At 37.4% G+C, this 26,602-nt stretch overlaps 1 protein-coding gene across 5 annotated transcripts in view; it reads left to right on the top strand.

Moving 5' to 3' along the window:
* The window catches only part of STXBP4 (syntaxin binding protein 4), a 159,838-nt gene that overhangs the window by 129,309 nt on the left and 3,927 nt on the right, over positions 1-26,602 (top strand). For all 5 annotated transcript variants that reach the window (XM_025995962.2, XM_025995966.2, XM_025995964.2 and 2 more), the window contains one exon: positions 10,662-10,719. In XM_025995962.2, the coding sequence (XP_025851747.1) occupies positions 10,662-10,719 (58 nt within the window). The remainder of the gene's footprint in view (positions 1-10,661; positions 10,720-26,602) is intronic.

The following is a 26,602-nucleotide window of genomic DNA, read 5'->3' on the forward strand; positions in this document are numbered from 1 at the left end:
ACCAAATACTAATCTAGGTGCTGCTGTGAAGAGATTTTGCATATATAATTAGTTGACCTTAAAATGGGGAGATTATCCACACAAGCCCTTTAAATCTGAGTCTAGAAATCAAAGACAGAGAAGTTAAATTGAAAGCTTGAAAAAGATGCTACATGCTATTGCAACTTGAAGATGGAGGGGTCTCGTGGCAAAGAATGCCAGCTATGTTTAAGCTGAGAGTAGCCCTTTAAGTCCTACAGCTGCAAGGAACTGAATTCTGCCAACAAAAAAATGAATTTGGAAGCAAATTTCCCTCCAGAACCTGGGGATGAAAACATATCTCAGCTGACGCCTTGATTTCAGTTTTAATACCCTGAGCAAAGAACCTAGTCATACTATGCCAGACTTCCATCCTTCAGGACTGTGAGCTGAGAAGTAGGTATTGTCTTAGGCTGCTAAGTTTACAAGAAAACATATACAGCCATAACATATGTTTTCTTGAAAGCTCACTTCCAAGATATATAATTTCTAGAATTCTGGTATTCTGGTATGGGATACTTTTATAAATATGTTATGGTAGTAGAACGCTAATGACATTCCATTGATGTACTCATGAAATCACCTTAAGAGTTACACTAATTCCTCTTGTCAGTTGAATCAAGCATTTTGACCAACTTAACAAACTGCTCTTCCTGTTTCTTAGATCAAGTCTGTCTGTCAGGCAACCTGCTAGTTGCAGGCAAATAGTGGTCTCTATTTTGGGCTACCCAACATACTGCCGTTAGATTTAACCAGTGAATATCAAGCTTCCTTGATATTGAACTTGAACTCTACACCTCTAGTCACTAAATCAGTTTTCCTGAATGGTGTAGAAAAAATAAGTGGGGGACGCCTGGGTGGCTCGGTGGCTTAGCGCCTGCCTTGGACCCAGGAAGTGAACCTGGAGTCCCGGGATCAAGTCCTGCATCGGGCTCCCTGCATGGGGCCTGTTTGTCCTTCTGCCTGTGTCTCTGCCTCTCTCTCTCTCTGTATGTGTGTCTCTCATGAATAAATAAATAAAATCTCTTTAAAAAAAGGAAAAAGTAAATGGAATTCATTTTTCCCCCTTCTAGTAGGTCTATTAATTCATGTTCAGTAGCCACTAACCTCTTAATATGTTTATCACTCTGATAATAGCAGTGCTTTAAGGAAATCCTGTTTATCTTCATACACTAAAAGGAATTAGGAACCCCACCCACTTCCCTTACACACACATACATCATCTCTTTAGACTAATTACACAGAGAAAGATCTCACACTCTAGTGAGGATAGCTTCAGCAAGTTTTATGCTGAGTTATATTAGTGCATGGAATGAAGTCCATTTTATGTCCTTGATTTTGAGCAAAACAAGCCTACAAACAGATCATTCCCCTAGCGTATAAATGCCCTAAGATAATTGCTAATAGAATCCTGCATTCTCACCTTCAGTCTGGGTCATGAGATGAGAGTTAACAGTATAAGAAAGAATGCTTAAACTGGCTTCTCAGGTATCTGGACCCCATGATCTTAACTGGAAATAAAAGACTTTCAACTGTAAAAACACTGAGTTTTGCATCTGTTGGAAAGAGAACCATAGAAAACGAATAAGCTTCTTCCATCCTATTAAGTGGACACTAGTAATATTTGACCAGAATGGTGACAACAAGATAAAGAGGACTATGAACCACCAAATAACCTCTACAAATATTTTTACCTGTTGTTCATTTAATATGTTACAGCTTTTTAACTTGCTCAATGAGTGACTTCTAACTAGAAATAAATTATATCTAATTATGTTACCATTTAAACTTCTGAATTTGAGACATACAAATATAGAAACATAAAATCTTTCTACATTATATATGTCATTTGCTTTTTTTTTTTTCTCTGCTTGTTTAAATGGTGTATGTAACCATGTGGTAAAAACTCAGGCCAGGAATCTAAAATTATATCTGTTTACAGTTTATGCAAGTCTAATTTCAAGGAGTGTTTAAAGCACAATTCAGGAAATCTATATAGTTTTTTAAGAGATTATTTCCTTAGAAATTATTTTTATATTTAAAATACTGCATTATTTGGTTATTTTTAGGTTACAATCATCTCTCCGTATAATAGATTCCTTTTTCATAGTAAAATTAGCTAGTAGTTCTTTTAAAATTGGTACTGCGATTCAGACCTACAAATTAACTTGTACAATTGTAAATCTAACATAAAATGTCTCTAAAATAGACTGCTTTGTGTTCCAGCCTAAAAATTATTTCGGTTCTTTTCAAAAGAGCATTTCTCTGGGTAGTAATGCAGAGATTGAGATAGGGAAGTTTTGTTTTCTTTGTTGTTGTTGTTGTTATTATTATGGTTGTTCAAAAAGCTAGGCACAAAGGTATTTTTTACCATTTTGAAGTTTGGTGGTTGACCATGCACCCAGAAGTTAGGGAAGTGGAAGCAGCACAGCACTGGTTAAAAGCATAGGCTGTAGGGATGCCTGAAGGTTCAGTGGTTGAGCGTCTGCCTTGGCTCAGGGTCTGATCCTGGGGTCCTGGCATTGAGTCCCGCATCGGGCTCCCCACAGGGAGCCTGCTTCTCCCTCTGCTTGTGTCTCTGCCTCTCTCTGTGTGTGTCTCTCATGAATGAATAAATAAAATCTTTAAACAACAGCAAAAAAGTATAGGCTGTAGCACCAAAGTGCTTGAGTTCAAATTGTGACTGTACCATTTATTAGCAGTGTGACAATGGGCAAGCTACTTAAACGTCTGGGCCCCTGGGTTTCCTCTTATCAGATAAGGTCAATAATAGCATTGATGGCAAAGGATTGTTAGGAGGATACAGTGAGTTAATGTTTATGAAACAGCTGAAAGAATGTCAGGCACAAAGAAAGCTCTGTGTGAACATTTGGTAAATATACAGCTGACTGTTAGGGCACTGTTTCTCCACCTCTCAGACTAGGCTGATACAGTGTCATGTAATCACTTAATGGACAAAATGGTATTTCTCTCCTTTGATTTTTTTGGAACTTTATGTCTGTTAGGACTAAGGTATGGGCTCCACACTGGTTATATTGGAGCTGGTTAGTACTGGCTTGCAAGAATTTTGTGTGCTGACTGTCAAACATGGCCATTATTAAAAATCAAAATTTTAAACTGTAAATTAAATTCTTTTTAAAAAAGTAATAAAAATACTCAAAACTCACCACTTCCGAATCATTTTCCTACTATCATTTCCCTATACTATCATCTTTGTTCTTATGTATGTCTGTTACATCTGGGAACACTGCACATTGGTGTACCACTTGGCATTGCTCCCCAACACTATAGTTAGTGACATTGCATTAGTAGCCTGAAATCAGTTATAGTAGGAGTAATCACACTACAGAAATAAGCAAATGCTATAAACAAGGGCTCCTCACTGCACTAAGAGCTGGTTGCCAAATATTTACCATCACCCATTCAATGAATGGGTGAAAGAGACTCTATCATTTCCTGTATTAAGCAGATTGTAAAAAAATGTACTATGCCTTAATAGAGATAACCCCTGTGGATAATTTAATATTTATTTTTTATATTACATATCCCTTACTGTATATATCTCTAGAACCATAAGCTCTGAAGAATGAGCTGTTTTCCTTCATGACTATGACTAATAATGCTCTCCTTTTGTGTATCCTTGTATAGTTTACATTATCTTATAACAATCTCATGATAATCCTTAGGCAAAACAATGGCTATTGATCACTGTTGTATACTGTAGATGAGAAAGTTGAAACTCCACAAGATTATTACTTTTCCATGGTTATTCAACTTTGTAATCGAAGAACATGACATATAGATTTGGATTTTCTGACTGCAAATCAAGTGAAAATTCTATTATGATTGTGATATTCTCTAGGGAAACCTTACTGTGAGTTAGATCTTTCTCTATCTCTCTCTCTCTCATCCTTTCCCTACCCCCACTCCTCCCTCCCTCACCCTTTCCTTCTCTCCCTCTCTTCCTCTCAAGATAACAGATCCTAAAAGTAAGATGTATTTGAGCTTTTATAGCAATTACAATTGCTTTTTATAGCAAGTGTTTTTCAAGTAAATTTGGCTATTTGAGTTCTGAGATCGGTGGTATTGTCTTTATTTTGTTCTCAGAATTCTCATTCTCCACTCTTCTAAGCCCTGCTCCTGCCATCCTGTCATCCATGTGAACCCACCACCTTTACTCTTCCTTTTTTTTTGCCCCCCACCCCTGCCTGTTTTTCCCACCTTATTGTGGTCCCCCACTTTCACCAAGAGCCTTGGCATCCACAGATAGTGGTTCAAACTCCCACTCAAACCTCCCACTTTTCTAGCTCATTGCATGCTCTATTGTCCTCAGACTACCCACCTATTTTTCTCTATCCTTCAGCCTCCACTGTAGTTTTTACTTGTCTTCTCATTCAGTATATAACCCTGTAGGTCTGGGGCTCATTATTCCAATCATTCTCACAAATCCCTTCAATTCACGTGGCCCTCTATCTTCCTGTCACACCATTTCACAAGACTCCAGGCCTCCACGAACACAATCATTCACCTTCTGCACAATATACCTTAGTAATGAACATTGCTACAAGGTTATGCAACCATAACTCACCAGACTCCACTAGATCTTTTACTGTTTAGTTATCTTAAAGTCCGATATTTTGTCTATCCTTGGATCTGGTTCTGTTGATAGCTTTATCTTTTGACAATGATCTCTGTTTTTTCTCTTATTTTTTCCCTTCTGACACAGGCAGAGGGAGAAGCAAGCTCCATGCAGGGAGCCCAACGTGGGACTCAATCCCAGGACTCCAGGATCATGCCCTGGGCCGAAGGCAGGTGCTAAACCGTTGAGCCACCCAGAGATCCCCTGTATTCCATAATTTTGATTCAGTGTTAGATATTGAATGTATAAAACCATAGACACTGGGATAACTATTATTTAACCCCAAAAGTGAGCCTGTCTCATCCCTGTTAGGCCATTAGCGTGGCAGGTGGTAGAGGCAGGCATGGAGAATTCCGTCTCCTTTGTAGGCAAACTGGGTTTACATTTCATTTCTAGGGTTACAATGAATTTAGCATCCTCCAGTGGTTGTCTGCCATTCTCTTATGCTTATGTAAGGTCAGGATGCTGGAGGGTTTTTTTCAGTGTTTCTGCTCCATCCTCAGCTGGCAGGCAGCAGGCTCTATACACATCACAGTGAATGTGGATATTGAATGTTGCTCCTTTGCCCTCCCCTACAAGTAGAGGGCTCTTGCTTTTTGCCTAGTGCAAGGTTAGAGGTGTATGTGGAGAATAAGGGTTGGGGAGAGGCTCTTGGTTTTCCCTCCCCAGTCTCTGGTTTAGCAGGCCCTGTGCCCAATTCACAGGGGAAGGACCTTCTCAGCCTTCTTGTCCCTCCCCAGTGGCAGACAACCTACCTCCTATTCAGTACTCAAGTGGGTTTCCTGCCCCTCTCCCTGTGGAAGTCAGACTCTGCTCTATATAGGTGTAGGATTCTGGATTTGAAATGTTCCCTGCCCTTGCCGCTCCAGTGACCTAAGTGTTGATGCAGGATGAAGACATCAGGTTTTCTACAGCTCCTTGCCCCCAACCAGGACAAAAAGTTTTTTCTTGGACTCTAGACAGGCATTGGGGTGTGACAATTTCTGTCCCCCAGGAACCAATGTCTTTTGCTTCATGTCACTCGGTGTCCTGTCCAGGGTGAGGAGTATCAGGGAGTATTTCTTGCTTTTTCTCCAGCCACAGCCAGCTATTCCTTCATATCAGGGAGGGTTGAGGGCTGTGCATGTTTTATACCTGTCCCCTATAGCAATTGGCCATCATCTTGTACTCATGCAGGGCACAGAACATTGATGGTATACCTGTTCCCCTCCTCGAAACTTTGCAGGTATTGCATGAACTTGCACCACCCAATGGGAGGGGGGCTCTCTCAGGTCTCCTGCTGACCCCCAATCTTTCTTGTAAGAAAGGAGCTGTTAAGAGATCCCTGGGTGGCTCAGTGGTTTAGCGCCTGCCTTCAGCCCAGATTGTGATCCTATGGTCCCGGGATCGAGTCCCACGTCAGGCTCCCTGCATGGAGCCTGCTTCTCCCTCTGCCTATGTCTCTGCTTCTCTCTCTCTCTCATTAATAAATAAATAAAATCTTTAAAGAAAAGAAAGGAGCTGTTTATAGAGAACAGATTCTCCTTGGGGAGGGCGGGGAGCTCCCAGGAATACTAAAAACTATCATGCTAGCCCATAATCAGCCCTTGTTATGATTTTAGATGTTTTTTTCTTACCCATTTTTATGGCAACATTTCTTACTGTGCTCTGCCAAGAGAAAAGAGTTCATGTGCCCCATCTTTTCTTGGAGGGGCTCTTCACCCTTTGGAATTCAGTTCACCTCAGGGTCAACTCAGGTAAGGAACTCAGTCTCTGAGGGACTCAAAAAAATCATTATATTTTTCAGGTTGTACAGCTTTCCCCACATACGGTGGGAGCAAAATTCTTTGCAGTTTTCCTCATCTTAATGAGAAGCAGATCTCCTGCTTCTTTTTTAAGAAACTCTCAAACAATTTTAACATGCCCTGCAAAACCCCATATAGTCATATTTGCTTATCTGTCCAGCCAAATCTTTTATCATTCTCTCCCCTCCTTCATTCACTATGCTCCAGCAACAATGATCTGTCAGTTCCTCAAATGTGCCAAGCTTTTCCCATCCCTGGAGCCTTTGCACATGCTGTTTGCTTAGCCTAGAGTGTTCTTCCCCATGTCCATACCTTCTTAACTCCAGTTCCTCCAGAGATCCTTTATCCCACACTCCCATTCAAACTAGTACATATATTACTTCATCGTTCTTTTTCACAGCTGGACAATATCCCTTTATCGGGATATGCTGTCTTCATTCAGTTCCCATTGGTGGTTATTTAGATTATTGCCAATCCTTTAAAAAAAAAAAAAAAACAATAATCTGGTACAGAAAGCATATCTGTGGGCTAAATTCCTAGAAGAATTGCTGGATTAAATGGTTCAGGGAGACAGAGAGGGTAGTGCCTAAGAGTCTGGACTATGCCACTGGCTAGCTATGTAACTTGAGCAAATGATTTCACCTTTCTGTGCCTCAGTTCCCTTGTTTATAAAATGGAGATGATAGCAGTATGTCTTAGAATTGCCATGAGGCCTGACAGTGTTGGTACATGTGTAGTACTTGGAACAGTGTCCAGCATATAGCCATTCAATAAATGTCAGAAATGTCAGTGGTTATTATTAGCATTTAGGATTTTAGATAGATATGTAACTTTCCATAAATATGTCATCAATTTATACTCCCATCAGTATGGGAATGACTGCCTCTTCACACTCTCAACACAGTGTCTTATTCAACAACTTTTTAATCTTTGCTAACATATACATAGCATCTCATAATAGTTTGATTTGTATTTGTCTCATTAAGAGTGAAATTAAGCATATTTTTATGTGTCTAAGTGCACTTGTCTTTCCAATGTCCTGAATGTTCAACATGTTCCATAGACTCCTATTTGTCATTGGCCTTTTCTTACTGATTTGTAGCTCTGTGTGTTTGGGGATTTAGGCTTTGTCTCTGTTGTTACTCTTTCACAGTATTCAACACTCTTCTATCATTGTACTTATTTATATTTTTAATTATGTCTTTATTTATGATTATGTTTTAAGGCTCCATAAGACCAAGGTCATGATTATTTGTTCATCGTTGCATGTTGAACACAAAGTAAAATACTGAACACATAGTAAATGATCAATACAAATTTGATGAATGGGCCAAATATGACAAAGAGAATCTCGTTACCTAAATAGACTGGAAAATTGGAAGGGAAGCTGGTTTGTATGAAAACATGATGAGTTTAGTTTGGGATATGTTGAGTTTTAGGTGACAGCTAAATATGTATAATACTCTTACTTTGGCAAGATATTCATGAAGATTTTGGAGTCATCCCCATGAAGTGGTTGATTGGAAACAGATGATCTCTGATGGAAAGAATGTTATGTGAGAGTCTATAGACAAACACTTCCAATCAGAAACAATTTCAAGTGATTATGGTTGTTATAATAGTTTTAAGATAGAGGAATGGAGAAAAAACTTAATGCCTTGGAATAATAATGATTATTGAAAAGTATTTAGGTCATGTTACAATTTTGCTGAAATCACTTATTTCTATAAAATCGTTTACTAATGGAAAACTGAGTGTTTTGTAAGCATACAAGCTTGTGGAAATCAAACGTTCTCTTTTTTGTATAAAGTAAACTACTTGGTTTATCAGTGTTGTGTTTCTCAGTTTATAATTGGACAGTGATTATGTTTTCTAGTACTGAACTATCACGGATAGATTATTAATATCAGTTTAGTCTCCAGTTCCGTTTTTCAGATTATAGTAGCTGCACAAAAAAGAAGAAACCATTCAGTCTTCTAAAAAGAAATGCTTATTTTTTTTCAGAACAGAGGGTTTATCCTAACATAAGCTGTGCATATTATTTAACACAAAAGAATCATCTTTATGGCTACTGTCATTCAGTAACCATATTAACTAAGATGGATATGGATTAGTACCTTTAATAAGTCTGTTTTGAAGTTTTAGTCCTTGTTTAATAATTGTAAGAAAATAATCAGGGCAGGAATTCTATTCTGATGGCACAGAGAATGTGCAGTAATCCAATGTCAGTCTCAATTTTTAAATGATGTTGTAAATTAAAAGATACTAAAGTGTACATTTTTTCTCCTTTTCATGAAAAAAAACCCATCACTTAAAATCTGGAAGTATATGCATAATGGTTGGACAAACAAATCATTTGGACAGAAACCTTAGTCACATTAGAATGACTTCCTACGTAATTTTTAGCTGTCTTTGCCTTATTGACCAGATACTCTGGTATTTCTGAGCATTTTTATCATGAAAGCAAGATTCTTCTGTATAGTCATGACACTCTTCCCTGCAGGCAAGGTGGTTGTCAGTGATCAATAAGATGATCTGTTAATTAAAAAAAAAAAAAAAACACAGTGTGAAAAAAGGAAATAAATCTACTTGAACCATTGTAGCAGCAGTTTATCATGGCCCATCTAGCTGGGCATGTACTACTAGAAGATATGGATACAGTGTCACTTCAGGGGCTTGAAAGAAGCCAATCATTTGCTTATGCTGACTTCCCAGAAATGCTCATTTTCTACTTTCTTTTTTTTTTAAGATTTGTTTTATTTATGAGAGAGAGAGAACAAGCAATGGGGAGGGGCAGAAGGAGAGAGAGGGAAACAGACTCTCTGCTAGGCAGGAAGCCTGATGTTGAGCTCTATCCCAGGACCCAGAGATAATGACTTGAGCCAAAGGCAGATGCTGAACTGACTGAATCACCCAGACGCTCCTCATTTCCTACTTAAAATAGGAACATTTATTCACTAAGAGAGCAAAGAAATTGCTAGGTGGCCTGTGTTAATCTACAAAGGAAATGGTTACAGAATTTTTAGACAAGGTCCTCTTTTATACAACTTGTGGTAATGGATTGGAAATAGATATAAAATAAAACTTTTCTTAATTATAAAAACAACATATTCAAAACTGTTCTCAAAGAATAATCTTGAAGAAGTGAATGATGACGGAGTAAGGTTTTATTTCATTCAAATAGTTACGGATTTGTGCATTTTTGCTCTGCCTCATGCTGAGACTTAGGGGAATGGAAATCAGTGGTCTATTGTGGTAGCTCAGTTACTTTTCAAAGTAGACTACCTGAGCCATGGAGTCTGTTCTTTAGTGCATTAATGTATATTATACCATCAATGGAGCCATGACTATCCAAGATTAAAGGACTGATCCAAAAGGTCAATTAAAATCCTTCACAGCATGCCAGGATATAGCAGAGAGATAGAAACCATTGTACTCTAGAAGAGTATCATCCATAGCTGGAATATAAGAGAATGTGGCTACCTCAACATGGGCCTATTCTCTTGATATGATGAGGACACAAATGTACTCATTTACAGAAATATGGCCAAATAATTTCTTGCTTACTTCAATCTGCATTTCTTTATAGCTCACTAACTACTCTCAATCCCATTACAGAAATGAAAGCTAAGTTAAGCAAATTGTTTGGCCGTTTCTGTTTAGTACACAAAATTTTTAATTAACAAAATAAAATACCACCATCCATTGTAAATCACTTTGCTAAACTTTCAGACTTCACAAGGAATTTGGTCTTGTCCAGAAGCTACTTTCAAACCCCTGCTGATCTGGCACTCGTGCACCAATTCCCTGTAGAGCTGAACGGAAGAATGTAAAAGGAGCCAATTAAGGAAACTTTGAGCCAGAATAGACAAGCAGGGGCCATCTTGTCCATCCTCTGCCTTCAGGCAAAAACCATCCCCTGCACCAAAAATTTTTGCTTGAATCCTGCTGACAAAAATGCTCACACCATGTAAATGACAAGTCATAATCCAGTTAATGCAACTAAAGCAGATTGTTAACTGTTTGAGACTTATTTATTGTGTTCTAAAGATGCTGAGTCTGAAAGCTCATCTGAATTGTTTTAATTCCTCCTCTCGAGAAAATTATTTTGTACAAGAAATGTACTCAAATAATTGTAAAGATGGGGGAAGTTTGCATCCAGGAAATAAAGTTATCTTTATCATCTTATTAAATGTATTTTTGGTTTCCCTTCACTCTAGACCTACCTTACGGGTGGGAGGAAGCTTACACAGCAGATGGAATCAAGTACTTCATCAAGTAAGTACAAGCATCTCAACCAAGTAAGCAATTTCCTTCACATCTGGAGGGAACCTGGAAGTTGCAGAATAATCAGCAAAACCAAGAAACCCTCTTGGAGGTTACAAAAATTAGTAACAAGAAATGAAGCCTCACCATTTTCATTTCATGTGATTTAAATGCTAATATCAGATATTGTGGGGGGGGGCTAGTAATTATTTCAAGGGAAACAGCAAAAAGTTGGAACAAGATCATACTTTGAACTTCAATGTTGGCTGCCTGAATTCACTTCTGGCTAAATACATTAACACTTATGAAAAGTTAACATCTAATGAAAAAACCGACTTTGTATGTCTTAACACTTCTTAACAATAATACTAATAGTAATCAGCATTTTTAATTTTTAACAGTGCACATGCTTTGTTCATTCTGCAAATATATTTGCTGTGTGTGTTAGGCAATGTTCCATGCTTTGGAGATGCAATAGTAGAATATATAGACTAGTTCTCTGATGTCATGAAATTTATCTAATAGTGAGGAAGGACAGACAGTAAGTAACTAAACAAAATAAACAAGGCATGGTATGAACAAATGCTATCTCACTGGATTCTCAGAACACCTTTTGAAGTATTTGTGCCTTATTTTCCCTGTTTTAGGGATGAAGAACGTAAGAGCATACAACAGTTGCCCCATAATCCACAGCTACTAAATTGCCAAACTAGAATAGAATCAAAGTCTTTTGACTCCAGGATTTTACTGTACTAGACTGTCAGTGATAGAGAACTGTCTTTGAAGTCCTCAGCAGTACTACATATTCTAGCCACTGAACTGATTAGTTTTACCATGGACAAAGCAGATTGATCTACCTCCCCTCTGTTATGGGTAGCTCCTTTCATGTCAGATTTGGCATTGTTGAGTACTGGGTGTTGGCAAATTGAAGTTAAATTAAAAAAAAAAAAAGAATTGGCATTATGAGAACACAAAGGAGAATCCCAAAGACTCTTGAGACCTAAAAGACTCCCTTTATTGCCCTTTCTAGCAATTTGTTCTTGTTATGCATTTGGAGAGGAAAGGTGAGGTATTGTCTCGATATCCTTTCAGATGTGCAAGTATTTTCCAAAGCAGTATCCAGATTTTGGGTTCCTAAGCTCTGTCACTTTATACAGGCTCCTATATCCCTCCTCACCTCAGTTTTCTTATCATAAATTAAGGGAAGTGTTGCCTACTTCATAGAGTTGTTAAATGTTAAGCTCCTAGCATATAACTTTGAACATAGTAGATGTCCAGTAGTCATCACTAATTTACAACCTGTAATGGTGGGGGGAAAAACATGAAAAATCATATGACCATTGAAAACATTGAGAATTCAAAAGCTTCATACTTAAAAAGATTTGAGAAAAAAAATGAGGGGTAAACCTGATAAAGTGTTTTTGTGATGTATTTTATTCTTATGGTCTCTAGCAAAGAGTAATAAAGCAAAGGTGTTTATAGTGAATAGAGAAAGGGACTTTTGGAATAGAGGACCCAGGCATCCCATGCACGGAATACATTTAGCACCACACTGTTCACTTCCAGAATCATCTCTTTTCTGAAAGGAAAGTTGTGCCCTGATATGCGGGGTTAACTATGCTTGGTTCTTGGAAGATTTGAATCAGGGTACTGTAGAGGTGACTGGAAAATGAAAAGCCACATTCACCTTTGCATTGTTGTTGTTTTTTTTAACTTTGTAATAATTAAGGAAAAAGATGTAGGGGAGAGGAAGATGAGCATTTTTTTTTTTTTAGTTGGGGGGAAGCAGGGAGGGACAGAGGGAAAGAATCTCAAGCAGACTCCCTGCTGAACATGGAGCCTAACACAGGGCTTGATCTCACAACCCTGAGATCATGACCTGAGCTGAAATCAAGAGTCAGACACTTAGCCAACTGAGCCACCCAGGCACCCTGAAAGTGAGCATTTATTGAGCACATCTGAGACTCACTCAGTAACCAGGCATTTGTTAGGTATATTCTTTTATGCATTGTATCATTTAATTCTCCCAACAGTGTGGAATGTGGACACTGCCTGGCTCTTCTTAGGATGGTATTATGATGGTGGTGAGTTGTATTCTGCCCTCAGCCATGCCTGTCTCCTAGAAAGTCCCCAAAAGAAGTTTCTGATCAAAGGAAGGCAAACTAGCATTCAATTGTTAACTGGTATTCTGGTTCAGAGGCCTTTGAAAAATGTCAATAAATGAGTCTGAACCCTGTGGGAACTCCTTAGCCTCAGCTGGCTGCCGGTATATCCTAACCCAAAGCTGAGTGTCATCGCCTCACTAGGGCCATGTGAGGAAATGATACTAAGGACACTGTCACTGACCACCAAAGATGAGGAAAGGAGCCAGAGATGGCCAGCCAAAGGCTGTTTCCCATTGCCTGGTACCCAGTTGGCTGAAGCCACTGTGCCTTGTAGACCAGAACAATCGTCTGCAGCTGGGCTCCTACTACAAGGAAGAAGAGCATCCAAGGAGAGGAGAGGAGAGAAAGAATAAATAATCCATTTGCCCTGAGGTCTAACTCACGGTCCTGTGGAAGGAACAGAAAAAGATGCTGCATTTATGTAGTCTACTCCAGCATAGAAAATATATCCCTTAAACCTTAACCTAAATATATTCCTTAAACCTGTCTTTTGGAAGCCCATCAGTTCTCTTCCTTGACCTTAATCTTGACTTATAAAGAAAGCAGAAAAGAGGTGATAAAATAGATTTGTTCCCTAAAGGACAATTGTGTCACCATTACAGTTGGAGAAACTATGTGGAAAAGAGGCTAATTTGATCAAGGCCATACAATAGTAAAATTTGCAGAGGTAAGGTATGTAAAGCCACCCCCCAGCGCGCGCACACACACACACACACACACACACACACACACACACACATACCCATCCATGTTTTACCACCTCCACCTCCTCATTTTAATGTAGTGTGTTTCCATGTGACAAAAAAGATATTTTAAACAAATCTTGACTTTGGGAGAGCTCTATATTTTATCCATTTTAAAAAATTGTATTTATTCATGAGAGACACAGAGAGAGAGAGAGAGAGAGACATAGGCAGAGAGTGAAGCAGACTCCATGCAGGGAGCCCGATGGGGGACTCAATCCTGGGACTCCAGGAACACGCCCTGGGCTGAAGGCAGACGCTCAACCACTGAGCCACCCAGGCATCCCTATACTTTATCCATTTTTAAATAGCAGAATAGAAATTTAATTCTAAAAATAATCAGCTTTCTCCTAGTGATTAGAAAGGCCAACTAGTAAAGATAAGAAAACCTAACGCGATACCAGTGTTTCCTTTACTCAGCCTCATGGAGGAATGGGCTGCTTGCCTGAGTTGGGTTTTTCTGCTAGAAGTTAACCCCATTCAAGTACCAATATTTATTTTAACTTAACTATTCTTAATCAAACTTTTACTACTTCCCTGCCTTCTTATAATGAGTCCACTGAATAAAATCTTTATGAATGTCAATCTTATGCATAATATAGTGAGTTCTGCAGGGGGATGTTAAGCTATATAAACTAGAGTGGGACCCAGCTGTCATCTCTTGCTGGTCTCAGTGTGCCTGGCCATACCCTTATCCCCTATTCTCCTTTTTTATCTTTTACACGTTTCTCATCTGAGGAAGACAGAATGCCAGATAATCAAACTAATTTGAATTGCTTGTTGTTAGGTGTGGGCCTACAGGGGTTTGTATGAGGCAAGTACAGGAGTTCTGGTGCAGGTGGAACTGATTATAGGAAAGCCATCTGATGGAGGGGAGAGAAGAGCTTGAGCTTTGGGTTTGGAGAAACTTGGGTCCAAATGCTGGTGTCTCCACAGAATAGCTGAATGACCTTATGTATCTTTACTTAAGCTCTCTGAATGTTAATTCTCCATATTTATAGAATGTAAAGAATATTAGCCTTTCGTAGGGTTCTTGTCCAGAATGAATGAGCTTATGTATGTGAAAAGGCTATCATAGCACCTAACCCAAAATATACACTTCTAGCCAAGTTTAGCTCTTCTTACTCTCTCCCCTCACTCTTAACATTCTGAGGGTTACTTCCTGGCTCTTAGCTACTGTGTTCAGTTCAGACAAGTGATGTTGCCACATCCAAAATGGCTGCATGAGCAAGCATCCATTGTATGTCCTTCTTAGAATTATGTAGCTTTTTTTGTCTTATTTTTTCATCTTTATCCTCCCACTTACCCCAGCTGAAATTTTGAGCCTGGATAGCCTTTGTTTTTGAGGTAGAGATGTTCATTTACCAGGTACACGTACTTTGGAGGCAGGAAATAGCAAGTAATGAACTCAGGTCATTGCCTCTCTCATCTTTAGTTAAACAGAACAGTTTGAAATTGCCCTTCCAGAATACTGGAGGTGATGATGGTCTGTATACATATAATCTCTTCCCTGAAATTGACACCTGTCACTGTCTTCCTGGAAATTGAATTGTTCCATCTGTTGGAAGCCAAGCCTCAGGCAAAGGAACAACTGTCAGTGCTGTCCCAAGAATGCCCAGACGAATATAGTCCCCATTGAATATTCCTGCACATGTCCATTGCACAGCTATTAATACTTTGTAGTCACCTACTTAAGTTCTGATGCAAGAGAAGAAAGCATTTTACCTGGTATAAATAAATTTAATCAAAATGTTGGCATTGCTAGAGCCAGCGTTTCATGAAAAGAACTAACAAACATTTATCTGTGTGTGTGTGTGTGTGTGTGTCACAATATGTGTGTGTAATATGCATATAGCAGGGCTTGCTTCACTTGTATGTGTATGCATATGCGTGTGTGTGTATATATATACACATAAACATACACGCATACACATACAGTTTTCAAGGGAAAACTTCCCTATTTTCTCCTTAGAGAGTTGCAGCATTCTTAAATTTAGCGACAAAATGTCAGTTATCTTGATGGTGCTATGATGAAATTATCTGGTTAACTTAACCATTTTCCCACCCAATGTCTTCCCTTTGAAAGTTGTATACTATGATAGATTGTAGTAATCCTTTGATATGATTCCACTTTAAAACATGTTATAAAATTTAAACAAAATTATTAATGAGAATTATGTGTGATAATAAAACTGAATTTATTACAAATAGACAATACTGCTATGTTGCTTTCATTGTGTTCTTTTTCTGTTGAAAAATTCAGATTCACTGTGATTGTTGATCATAATCATATTAATTCTATTGCCACATGATAAATTTCTCCCAAAATTTGCAGCTTAAAGCAGTGAACATTTTCTCACCCAGTTTCAGAGAGTCAAGAATCCAGATGTGGTTTTACTGGATCATTCTGGATCTTTCTCTCTGGCTTTCTCATGAAGTTATGATCGAGCTATTAGCCAAGGCTAGGGATTGAAGAGTGCCTTAGTGGGGCTGGTATATTTGTTCCAAGCTCACACATATGGCTGTTGGCAGGAGGCTTCAGTTCCTTACCAAAACATAGACCTTTCTCCGTAGGGCTGCACACAACAAGACAACTGACCTCTCCCAAAACAAGAGACAACAGAAAGAAAGCAAGAAAAATGCGAAGACAAAAGCTACAATGTCTTTATAACCAATCTCAAAAGTGAGTGATACACCATCACTCCTGCCATATGTCACACAGACCAACCCTGGTACAGTGTAGAAGAGTGTGAATGCCAGAAGGTGAGGATCATTAGGACCTCTCTTAGAGAATGCCTACCACAATGCTATTTCACAATATATGTAAAACATGCATTTTATATATATACATATATATGTGTGTGTGTGTGTGTGTGTGTGTGTTTGTATGTGTATGTTAAATGTATATGTGTGTATATAACCTATACATCTGGATAAGTAATACAGATATATCAGTATTAGATACTTGCTGAAATTATACTATGTATAGTAGTGATTTTTCCAGTAGTTGTAATCATTTGTTTTTAAAAGTTAAACTTAACAATTCTCCATGTGTTCATTTGTGTTAATACACCTTTTTTTTTTTTGATACATCTTTAATGTGAGATCTCTCCTCATGTTATAAAATCTTTGTCCATAACATAGGAATAAGTATACTTACAACATGATAAATGCCTATAAGTGGAACCTAGGAAGTCTGTAATTTCTGAATAAAACAAAAGTTTTAGTTTAGAGCAGGGAAGGCAAATAGATTTCAACTCACTGTCTCAGGCATTGTTTTATGAAGTATTCTGAGGCCATGTTCAACTTCAATGATGTCTGATCAATTAGATGTCTGCTGTGGGTGCAGAGTGGAAGAAATATAGGGGACACGTGCCACATCTTTCCAATCTTTAGTCTTCTAGAGCATTTTGCTAATGCAGAAACTCTGCCAGGATGAGCAGTGATAATACAAAGAGTAGGTTGAAATAATGAAATAAACAATGACAAGCCACCCAAAAAAGTTCGTATAAGATAGTATTCAAAAGCTTTTCCTTAATGACTCTAAAAGATAACTGATTTCTGGTAGACACGGCTTTATTCGTTTGTCTCCAGTCAGAGAAATTAATGACCTTAAATGATTGTCTTGATTAACTTGAGGTAGGATATCCTATTAGGTTTAGGATAGGAAAGAATGTGGATCGTGATCTATATATGAATAAGACTTTGCCATTCTCGGCGTACTATATTAAAGGCTTAAGTTACCTTGTGTCCTCTCATTTATAAAATAAGTAGAAAACACAAAAAAGAAAAATTGGGGGTTAAGCTTTCTTACCCTCTAACTTTATAAGTAGATCCTATGCTGGGTAATTCTAATATAATTGGAAATCAGGGAGATTGGAGGGGAGGATGGAGAGGAACAGATGGTTTTTGGATTGGAAATAATAAGCTACTACTTTTGACTTTTCCTAAATCCTTGGCAGACTAGGTTAGCTCCTTTTTAGTGGACACCGTCAGGATCCCTCCTTCTGAAGACCTCATTAATTTGGCTACTTTGATTCATTTTGGGTGAGTTGAGAAATACCCATTCATAGACTACTATAAGTCTAAGGCTTACTCAATGAGGTATCAGGGCAATTTCTATGCACCTAACTTATGCATAGATAAGGAGAGTGCATATAAGCTCCTCACTATCTTCTCCACTCATGAGAATCCTGAGCATTTCATTCTTAATGAGACCATAATGAAGAAATCAAAAGATGACTTGAAATATTTTGTCCCCAAATACTTCTTAGCTGTGAATAAAATGTATTGAAGCCACTAGTTTGGAAGTAACCATCTATGTGACAGCTGGTTTAGAATATCCAGTAACTAGTACAGTGCCTGGTGTATGTAGGAACTAAATAAATATTTATCAAATGCATGAATACTGTCATTGCCAATTTGGGGAAGCAAAATTAATAAGAAAAAAAAAGTTTGGACTGTAATGCCCTGGATTCTAGTGTTTATGCACCACTTGTGATTGTGACCTTGGTATAATTCATATTGTTTTCCATTGTCTGTACCTCCTTTTCTCATTCAAGAAATAGTAGATTCAAGATTCAAGAGATCCAAAGATAGTAGTTTATATCTCCTAGGCTTGTTTTGAGAATTGAATAAATTAAGGCAGGGGAGGCGGGTAAAACCCCTGGCCAAAAGCTGGCACATGGTGAGCATTGAACAGATATTAGTTCTCCTTCCCTTCCTTTATTTTCTAGTACTGCTATTGGACAGTGAAGGGGCTTTAAATGACAGCTGCAAACAGAAACCACTGGTCAAAATCTGCACTTTATGCCACTCTCTGGCCAGTAAGAAGCCCTGTGACAGGAGCTGAGAGGTTGCATTGCTCAGGAGCCTGAGACAGCTAGCTCTGGATTTTCTATAAATATCTATGAAAGGGTGTAGCAATACGAAGTGCTGTATGAGCAACTGTCATTTAAACGAAAGGCCAGCCAGCTGGCTTAGGTTATTCAGAATGGCAAAGCCCACTGAAATGAATAAAACATCCAGATCTAGACAGCCAGCATCAAACCCTTTTTTCCCCCATTTAACCAATGACAGGTATGGCTGAGGCATAAAGTATGTTTTTTTTAGCATTTTATTGGGATACTATAAGTAAATCCTCTGGGATTGCAAGAAGTACTTTGGATATTCATCACCTTTCTGGAGTTATACTTTTATTTAGCCAGATGTGGAATTCTCTCTTCCTCCATGACCCTTTATTTAAATTAATTAACAAATACCAACTTTTTTGTCAAACACATTCCCTTCCTAATGTGGTTGCTATATTAGTCTGCTAGGGCTGCCAAGACTGAGTAGCTTAAACAGCAGAAATTTATTTTTTCACAGTTCCAGAGGCCAGAAGTCCAAGGTCAGGATGCCATCGGGATTGGTTTCTGGTGAGGCCTTTCTTCCTGGGATATAGACTGCTACTTCTCACTGTGTCCTCACATGGCATCTTGTCCATATGTGCACAGAGAGATTGAATTCTGGTGTCTCTTCCTCTTCTTATGAGGACACCAGTCCCATTGGACCCAGGGCCTCACCTCCATGACCTCATTTAACTTTACCTCCCTAAAGTCCCTATCTCCCAATATAGCCCGTATTATGTGTTAGGGCTTCAATATATGAATTGGAGGACGTAGAGACACAATTTAGTTCACAACAATTGCTTCTTAAATTACTTCCTATAATTCTCCAGCGCTTTTTTCTTTATCCAGTAATCTCCATTACAGTGCAATATATTATTTTCCTACACATTTTATATACATTTACCAAGTTTTAGGCACATTTGCAAGAATTAATCCAAAGCAGTGCCTTTTCTCTTGTGCCCTAATCTTTAGTGGATGAAGCAGCTAAGGGGAATGGGAGTATGGCAAGGAGAATAATGAGCCCCTCCCACCCAAAGATATCCTCATGATAATCTCCACAGCCTTTGAATTCATTAGGTTACATGGTAAAGGGTCATAAAGGTTGCAAGTGGAATTAAGGCTACTAATCAGCTGGTCTTAAAATAGGGAGATTATCCTGGATTATCCAGGTGGGTCCAGTCTAATCACATGAGTCCTTAACAGTGGAAGAGGGAGGCAGAAGAAGAGGGTCAGAGAAAGAGATGTGATCGTGGAAGCAGGGACAAGGAGGCTATGTTGCTGGCTTTGAAGATGGGGGGCCACAAACCACAGAATGTGGGTGGCCTTTGAGCTGGAAAAGCAAAGAAATGGAATCTCCCCTAGAGCCTCCAGAAAGGAATGTAGCCTTGCCAACACCTTGATTTTAGCCCAGCAAGAGCCATGTCGGACATCTGAGCTACAGAACTGTAAGCCAGTAAATTTGTGTTGTTTAAAGCCACTAAGTTTTATGTGGCAACTTGTTACCGCACCAACAGAAAGCTAATACAGGAAGTCAGAGGTGGATGAGAGAGGGTAACAGTTATGACTTGGACCTACAATGTGTCAGGCGTGGAACTAGAGCATTTATACATGTTATCATCTCTTGACACCCTTGAGGCAAGTGGTATGTGTTTTCTAGATTAGGCCCTGAGACTGGGAGGTTAAGTAACTTTCCCAGAAATGCACAGTAACCCAGTTAGTACATGATCAATCTGGGATTTCCAACCAGATCTGCATAGTCTGTGTGAAAGAATAGTGAAGTAAGGGGACTTGAACACTCTTAGCTACAGTTTCTTCAATTGTAAAACTTGTAGAGACAAGTCAGGCTTATGAGCTTGTATGAAAAGCAAGTTGGGAAATCAGTGTCAAAAAACATTGTAAAGTACAAAATGCTTATCTGATGTAAAGTCTTCTCCAGCTGCCACATTCCTAAACATCCATATCAAACGAATGATCTAGGACATTGCGGGAGCTGGAGGAGTCTTCTTAGTTCTTACCTGAACTTTGTTACTTAGCATCAGCATTAACCAGGCCCCTTTATGAAAAATCTCCATCCTTTTGTTGGGTGTTAGATGGCTTTGGCTACATCCTGAGTTATTTCAGAGGCTGAAAATTCCGTGTAATAGAATCACTCCGTTAATGGTTAGAGAATTGAGGGGATAGGGTGAGCTCTTAGCCACCACTTAACTATCATATTTCTTTTTCTTTGGTAGCATTGTATACTACCAGTTAACACAAAATTGTTTAGCTAACAATAGTATTTGTTCGATGTAAACAATTATAACTTAAATCCTGGGATTTGAGTAAGTTTACATATAACTGGCTACTTAGCAAATAACTCTAGTCAGAATTGTTTGAATTATCATAGTGGTTCAGTTATTGCCAAATATATGAATAGACCTTTTCAAGTTACTTGGATGTTAGAATATTGGGGAGGAGAGTTAGTAGTCCCCGTTATTTAGCAATTTTTATGCTATTTAAATCAATTGAACTTTTTCCTGATAAAGTTGAGTTTTTATATGTGTATTTCTGAATCAAGTGAGGCTACTGTATTATCACATCTCAGGATTGTTTTATCTGATCCTCAATTATAAATAAGCTAGCCTATCACTTTTGAGCATTTTTACTCATGATATAATAAAAATATCATTAAAAAAGTCTGATGGATCTATGCATCATATATATATTGACCTTCATTTTCTGTGAGCCTCACACTGAGATTGTAAAGATACATAGAATGCTTCTCTGCCCTCTGGAAGTTAACAACCTGGTGGGCAAAAAGACAGACATATTAAGAATTAATTTTCACAATGTGAAAAGTATAAGACCTCTGGGAAAGCAGGCTTATGCTAGTACTTTTTATTTGTACATAATAAAAATATGAGTTTTGTGGCAAGTGCTTTAAAAAATGCCTTAGACTGTGTAACCTGTGATCAGTCAACACATCTTTAATTATCTCATCTTAGAAAACTGAAGGGCCCTTTTAGGGTGATCATTTAACCCGTCCCAGAACTGCCATATATATTGTTGTTGAAACCCACCCAGAAAACAGAGCCTCAGAGAGGAGTTTAACAGAATGGCTAAATTCCCAAAAGTCAGATTTGGGTCCAGATCCTGACTCTAACACAGTTTTATGACCTGACGTAAGTTATTTTACTTCTTTTAGTATTAGTTTCCCCATATATAAGATGAGGATGATAAGTATAATTTTTTCTCTTCTTCAAGATAAACTAAGGTTCTAAAAGACAGTTAAGTCCATTGATTCACAAGTCCAATATGGTACTATTAGAAATAGTCAGTATTGTAGTTGATGAGAGAACTATAAAGGTTGATTGCATTTTTGATGTTTATCCCATAATGTTTTACCATAATTGAAAGTTTCTGCTTTATAGTACTCATTCTCCAGTGGCTTTTGCACTTATGTATTACAGAGTCAATAATACTTTGCTAGAACACATTAAGGCTATAGAGATGGTGGCAGAGGGACTCTTTCGATATCCCATCCAGTTTTGTGATTTTAGAATGTTCAATTATTTTATGATAAAATATATACACTCATATTTTTATATTTTTAGTGTAGTTAGAAAAATAATATTAGGGGGAGCCTGGGTGGCTCAGCGGTTGAGCGTCTGCCTTTAACTCAAGGCATGACCCCGGGGTCCTGGGATCCAATGCTGCATCGAGCTCCCTGCAAGGAGCCTGCTTCTCCTTCTGCCTATCTCTCTGCCTCTCTCATTCTGTGTCTCTCATGAATAAATAAATAAAATCTTTTTTTAATATATTAATATTTGAATAAGTAAAATTAGTTGTAATTTTGTTTCAAATAATTTTAAGTTTTTTAAGGCTTCAAATGTGGTAATTAAGAAAAATATACTTAATCAGATGTTTATTAAACTTATTTTATTAGATAAATAAAGTGAAACATCTGAACATTACAAATTAAAGTAGCTTCTATATTTCATGCACTTGTATTCGTAAGTGAGACTTTAAGGTGGAAACTGGCCATGGTCTTGTAAAGTTGTTTCCAATTAAATTTAGTTTTCATTAATCTATATTCTGATAGTCTTTTGATTATTGACCTATTTAAATAGCATAAAAATATATATTTATTGCCTATATATAATATATATATATATATATATAAATATATATTTATTTTAGAAAGCCAGCCTCTTTAGTTTGGAGAAGTTGTACATGTATTTACTGGGGAAGTAATAGTCATGGCTTCATTTTTAAATACTCTCTTCTCGCTTGACGAATTAGAATGATACTAACTTCTATAGTAAAATGCCACCTTTCAGTGGCTTAATACTCATATGCTAGTCAATGCAGAGTTTCCTGGCTGATGAGTGGCTTTTCTTTTCTTTAGCTGGTGACTTTGGTACCAGCTCCTCCTAGCTCATGGCTCTGCAATCCCCTAGGTCCTCAGAATCCTCTGCCTTCAGTTAGTGGATGAAGAGTTAAGAGTTAAGAATAGAGAAGGTACTCCAGTTTCCTAAAAACCACTGGCCCACAAGAGATAAGCATCAGTTCTCTAAGTGGCAGGAACTAGTCACATGCTCAAATAAGGATAGCCTGGACAGGTAGTTTCTGCTTGAGCAGCTACTTCCTGGTAACAATCATGTGATATGGAAGGGAGAACATAAAGTTTGGTGAGCACTGCCAGAGGGTACATGAGAATGTACAAATAAACAAACTTGAAAATTCTGTGTTTATTAGTATTTAATAGTTTAGTGTATAAGTAACAGTAGGACATGTTCTTTGAGGCCTTCTATATTCTTTAATCCTATCACAATGAAAAAAATTGATCAATTTTTAACAGTTGCCCAAAACTGTAATCTGTGACTATAGGACAGTTTCTTTGTATCAGCTTTGGACCTGGGATGTTTTGGCTCTGTACAGTAATTGACAGCAATATAAACCTGTGTATATGATTTAAAGACTGTAATTTATATTTTTCATATTCTTCTCAGGAATTTTCAGTGTTCATCTTTTACAAGTCTAGTGACAGCAATTTTTCCAATATTTTGCATAATTTATGTATTATTATAGCTTTAGATTCTTAAAATAATAATGATAATGTGATACCTGAGATGTGAAGCTTTTTTAGTTAGATTTTTTAAATTTTCAAAAGATAAGTATTTTTTATATAAATTGCCATAAATATGTAGCAAAAAGAAATTTGTCTTGAAGACCATAAAGATTTGGGTGGGATCCTGCTAATATTGGTCAGAGTCCCACTGTATTTCCAAATGTTTAATTACAAAATACTGGAAATGTTTTGTGATATTTACAAAATTAATTACTGAGAAGTCCCCATTTTGAGTTTAGGGGTGTATTTACAAAATTATGTAAGAGGGAATTCTTTATATCTCAGTGGGACAGTTTGCAATTTTCTCTTAAACAGTCCATTCCAACTCTTCACATTACTATCCTAGTCATTCTCATAACCAGCGTCTAGCAAGATTACATACTGCCTCACCAAGATTTGGTGACTTTTTAATAACTTTATTAACATGGTTCACTTTCTGTTCTTACCTTCTAATTTGTTTTTAATTGGGACTACTTTTTAAGTATAAATCTTTTATTGTTATTTCTATGTGCAGTTTATGGCCAGTTGTAAAATTTTCTAGTAATTCCAAGATACTGATGCCAGAAACAGATTGAAGTAACATATATTACTTATCTTTATTTTCTTGTTCATAGGAACATTATATGCATAGGATTATCCCCCACCCTCCAAAAAAAAACAAAAAAAAAGGACATTGCAAGTTAATTACTTAGGTTCATTATCTTGCAACCTTATCTTAAAGATGACCTAATTATATATGCAATCTTGCTAAATTCACAATGATATATAAATAGTGCCATTTACAATGAAGTTTAACAAAAGAACCTCTTTCATCATCACAGATGGTTATTAAGAATGAATTTCTTCAAAGCTAGTGTACTTTTTGTCTTTAAACCACTTTTCTCTTAAAGGCTGTCCTAAATTTTTTATTTTGAAAGAAAGCATTTTGCATGCTAGGAGGTAAGAAACATAAGGAGGGTAATTATAATGGGATTTAAATAATTCACTTACATTTCTTTGCCAATAAAATAAAGCATGTTCTCTTAGGGCTTTTTTTTTATAAGCCCTAAAATATGTCTTTCAATTTACTAATATTATAAAAGAAAAAAAACACAACGCTATCATCTTCCTAGATCAACTATTACTGTTTTCCAACAACAGATCTGGCAATCACTCAGAGGCAAGTAGTAGGATGCTTTTTATATTTTCAAATATATCTGAACTGCTGTTGATTGCTCCCCAAATCAGGTCAGATGCACACTCTGCCGGAACATTTGCCAGAGGTAGTGTATGTTCAAATGGAACGTTTTTACATTCCATAGTCAGCTTCATTTATTCTCCAGACCTCTAAATTTTTCATACTAAGTAGGAGCATCTCACTTTATGAACCATGGGGTTTTTATTAATTAAACAGAGTCAACAGGGCTGATTTATTCTCTCTCTTCTCAGTTGAGCTACCAAGCACACAAATCAAAGAGGAAATATCTCTAATGCTAGAATGTTCTCCAAGCCAGTAAATCTGGGATTATCTCATCATACCGATTATGTCAAAGCTCTTTAGGCACAATGGTCACCAGGACATAAAATGGAATGCTATACACACAACTGGCCCTGCTCCAGCATCATAGGAAGAATTCCAAGTTTTTCTTGCAATAATCACAAAGTTCTAATTATCAGAACAAAAACAAACAAACAAAAACAAAAACTAGCCATGATCATTTATTGAATATCTACCCTTGCCAGGCACTTCACATGCATTACCTGAGTTTTAAAAGCTTTGGTTTTTGTTTTTACAAAAGACCGGGGTGTAAAATATGTACATAAAGCACAGAAACCTTAACCTTTTGTTGGTTGTTTTATTTTTTCTAGGAAGTAGCTGTTGTAAGTGCATGTTTGATGTTCGGGTATGTGTTTTTTAAACATATACCAAGAAGTATGCTGTGAACATAGTTTAATCAATATTTTGTGGTGTTACTTTTATATTTGGAAGAAGATCAGATGTAGATTTTATGATAAGAAAGCGCTTAGTGAAGTTTCCTGGCAAGGATGACTTTCTAGTGGAACTTCCTATTAGTCATTGTTCAGAGTCAATAACTACATTTTTTCCTAGAGATTTTGCTTTTGTTTCATTTACATTACAGATTTAATGGAATGTCCATATATAGGCAGTAATAATGGCTTTAGCATATCATTTTTCAAAAAGTCTAATAGGAAAGCAGGCACCTGAATTTGTCCCTGAGGTGGTTGTTCCTATTTGCCTTCCTTCCTACACTCCCTAATTAGAGGACATTGTTGGGGAGGGAAGATTTATAATAATTTAAAGTCTCTTCTTTGGACTAAAATATTACAAATGTGCTGGTAAACATCAAAGTAAATACACCAAGATTTTAAAATTAGCAAAACTGTCTCATCAAGTTTTTCCTTTTAGTTTTAAACAGGTGCTTTATACAGAATGATGTGTCCTCATTTCACCTTGCAGCGGCATCCTGGCCCTCTTATGTTACACTCATTAGTATTTCTTTAAAACCACTTTCAATTTAGGCAGACTTCCAGCTTTCCATACCTCCCACCCGACCCCACCCCAAGACCTTGAAATGAAGTTAACCTGTGCAGAATCCAAAGCTTTAGTAAGTTTAGCCTCCGTAATAAGAAATCCAGTTAAACCATAAACCATTTTAAAGAGATAATAGTAATGTGGATTACCATCAAGAGAATAATGATTTTTTGTACCACTTAACCACACTCTGAGCTTTTGAAATTACAAAAATGTTTGGGCCTTGCCACCTCCACTTTGATTCTTATAAAACAACTTATATTCATTTACACCATCATGAAACTATCAGTGATCTTCCAAGGAAAGATGAATTTTAGTATTTAAACTGAGGAGTTGAACAATTTGTATTGGGGGATATGCATGGAATTGGGGATATAGGGTCAGAAACAAATCAAACTACCACTGACAGTGAAACTGCCCATTTGTACTAAGTCCAACATTGTCCAGTTATTGTC

The sequence above is a fragment of the Vulpes vulpes genome, chromosome 2 (genome assembly GCF_048418805.1).
Source record: "Vulpes vulpes isolate BD-2025 chromosome 2, VulVul3, whole genome shotgun sequence".
NCBI classification, from domain to species: Eukaryota; Metazoa; Chordata; class Mammalia; order Carnivora; family Canidae; genus Vulpes; species Vulpes vulpes.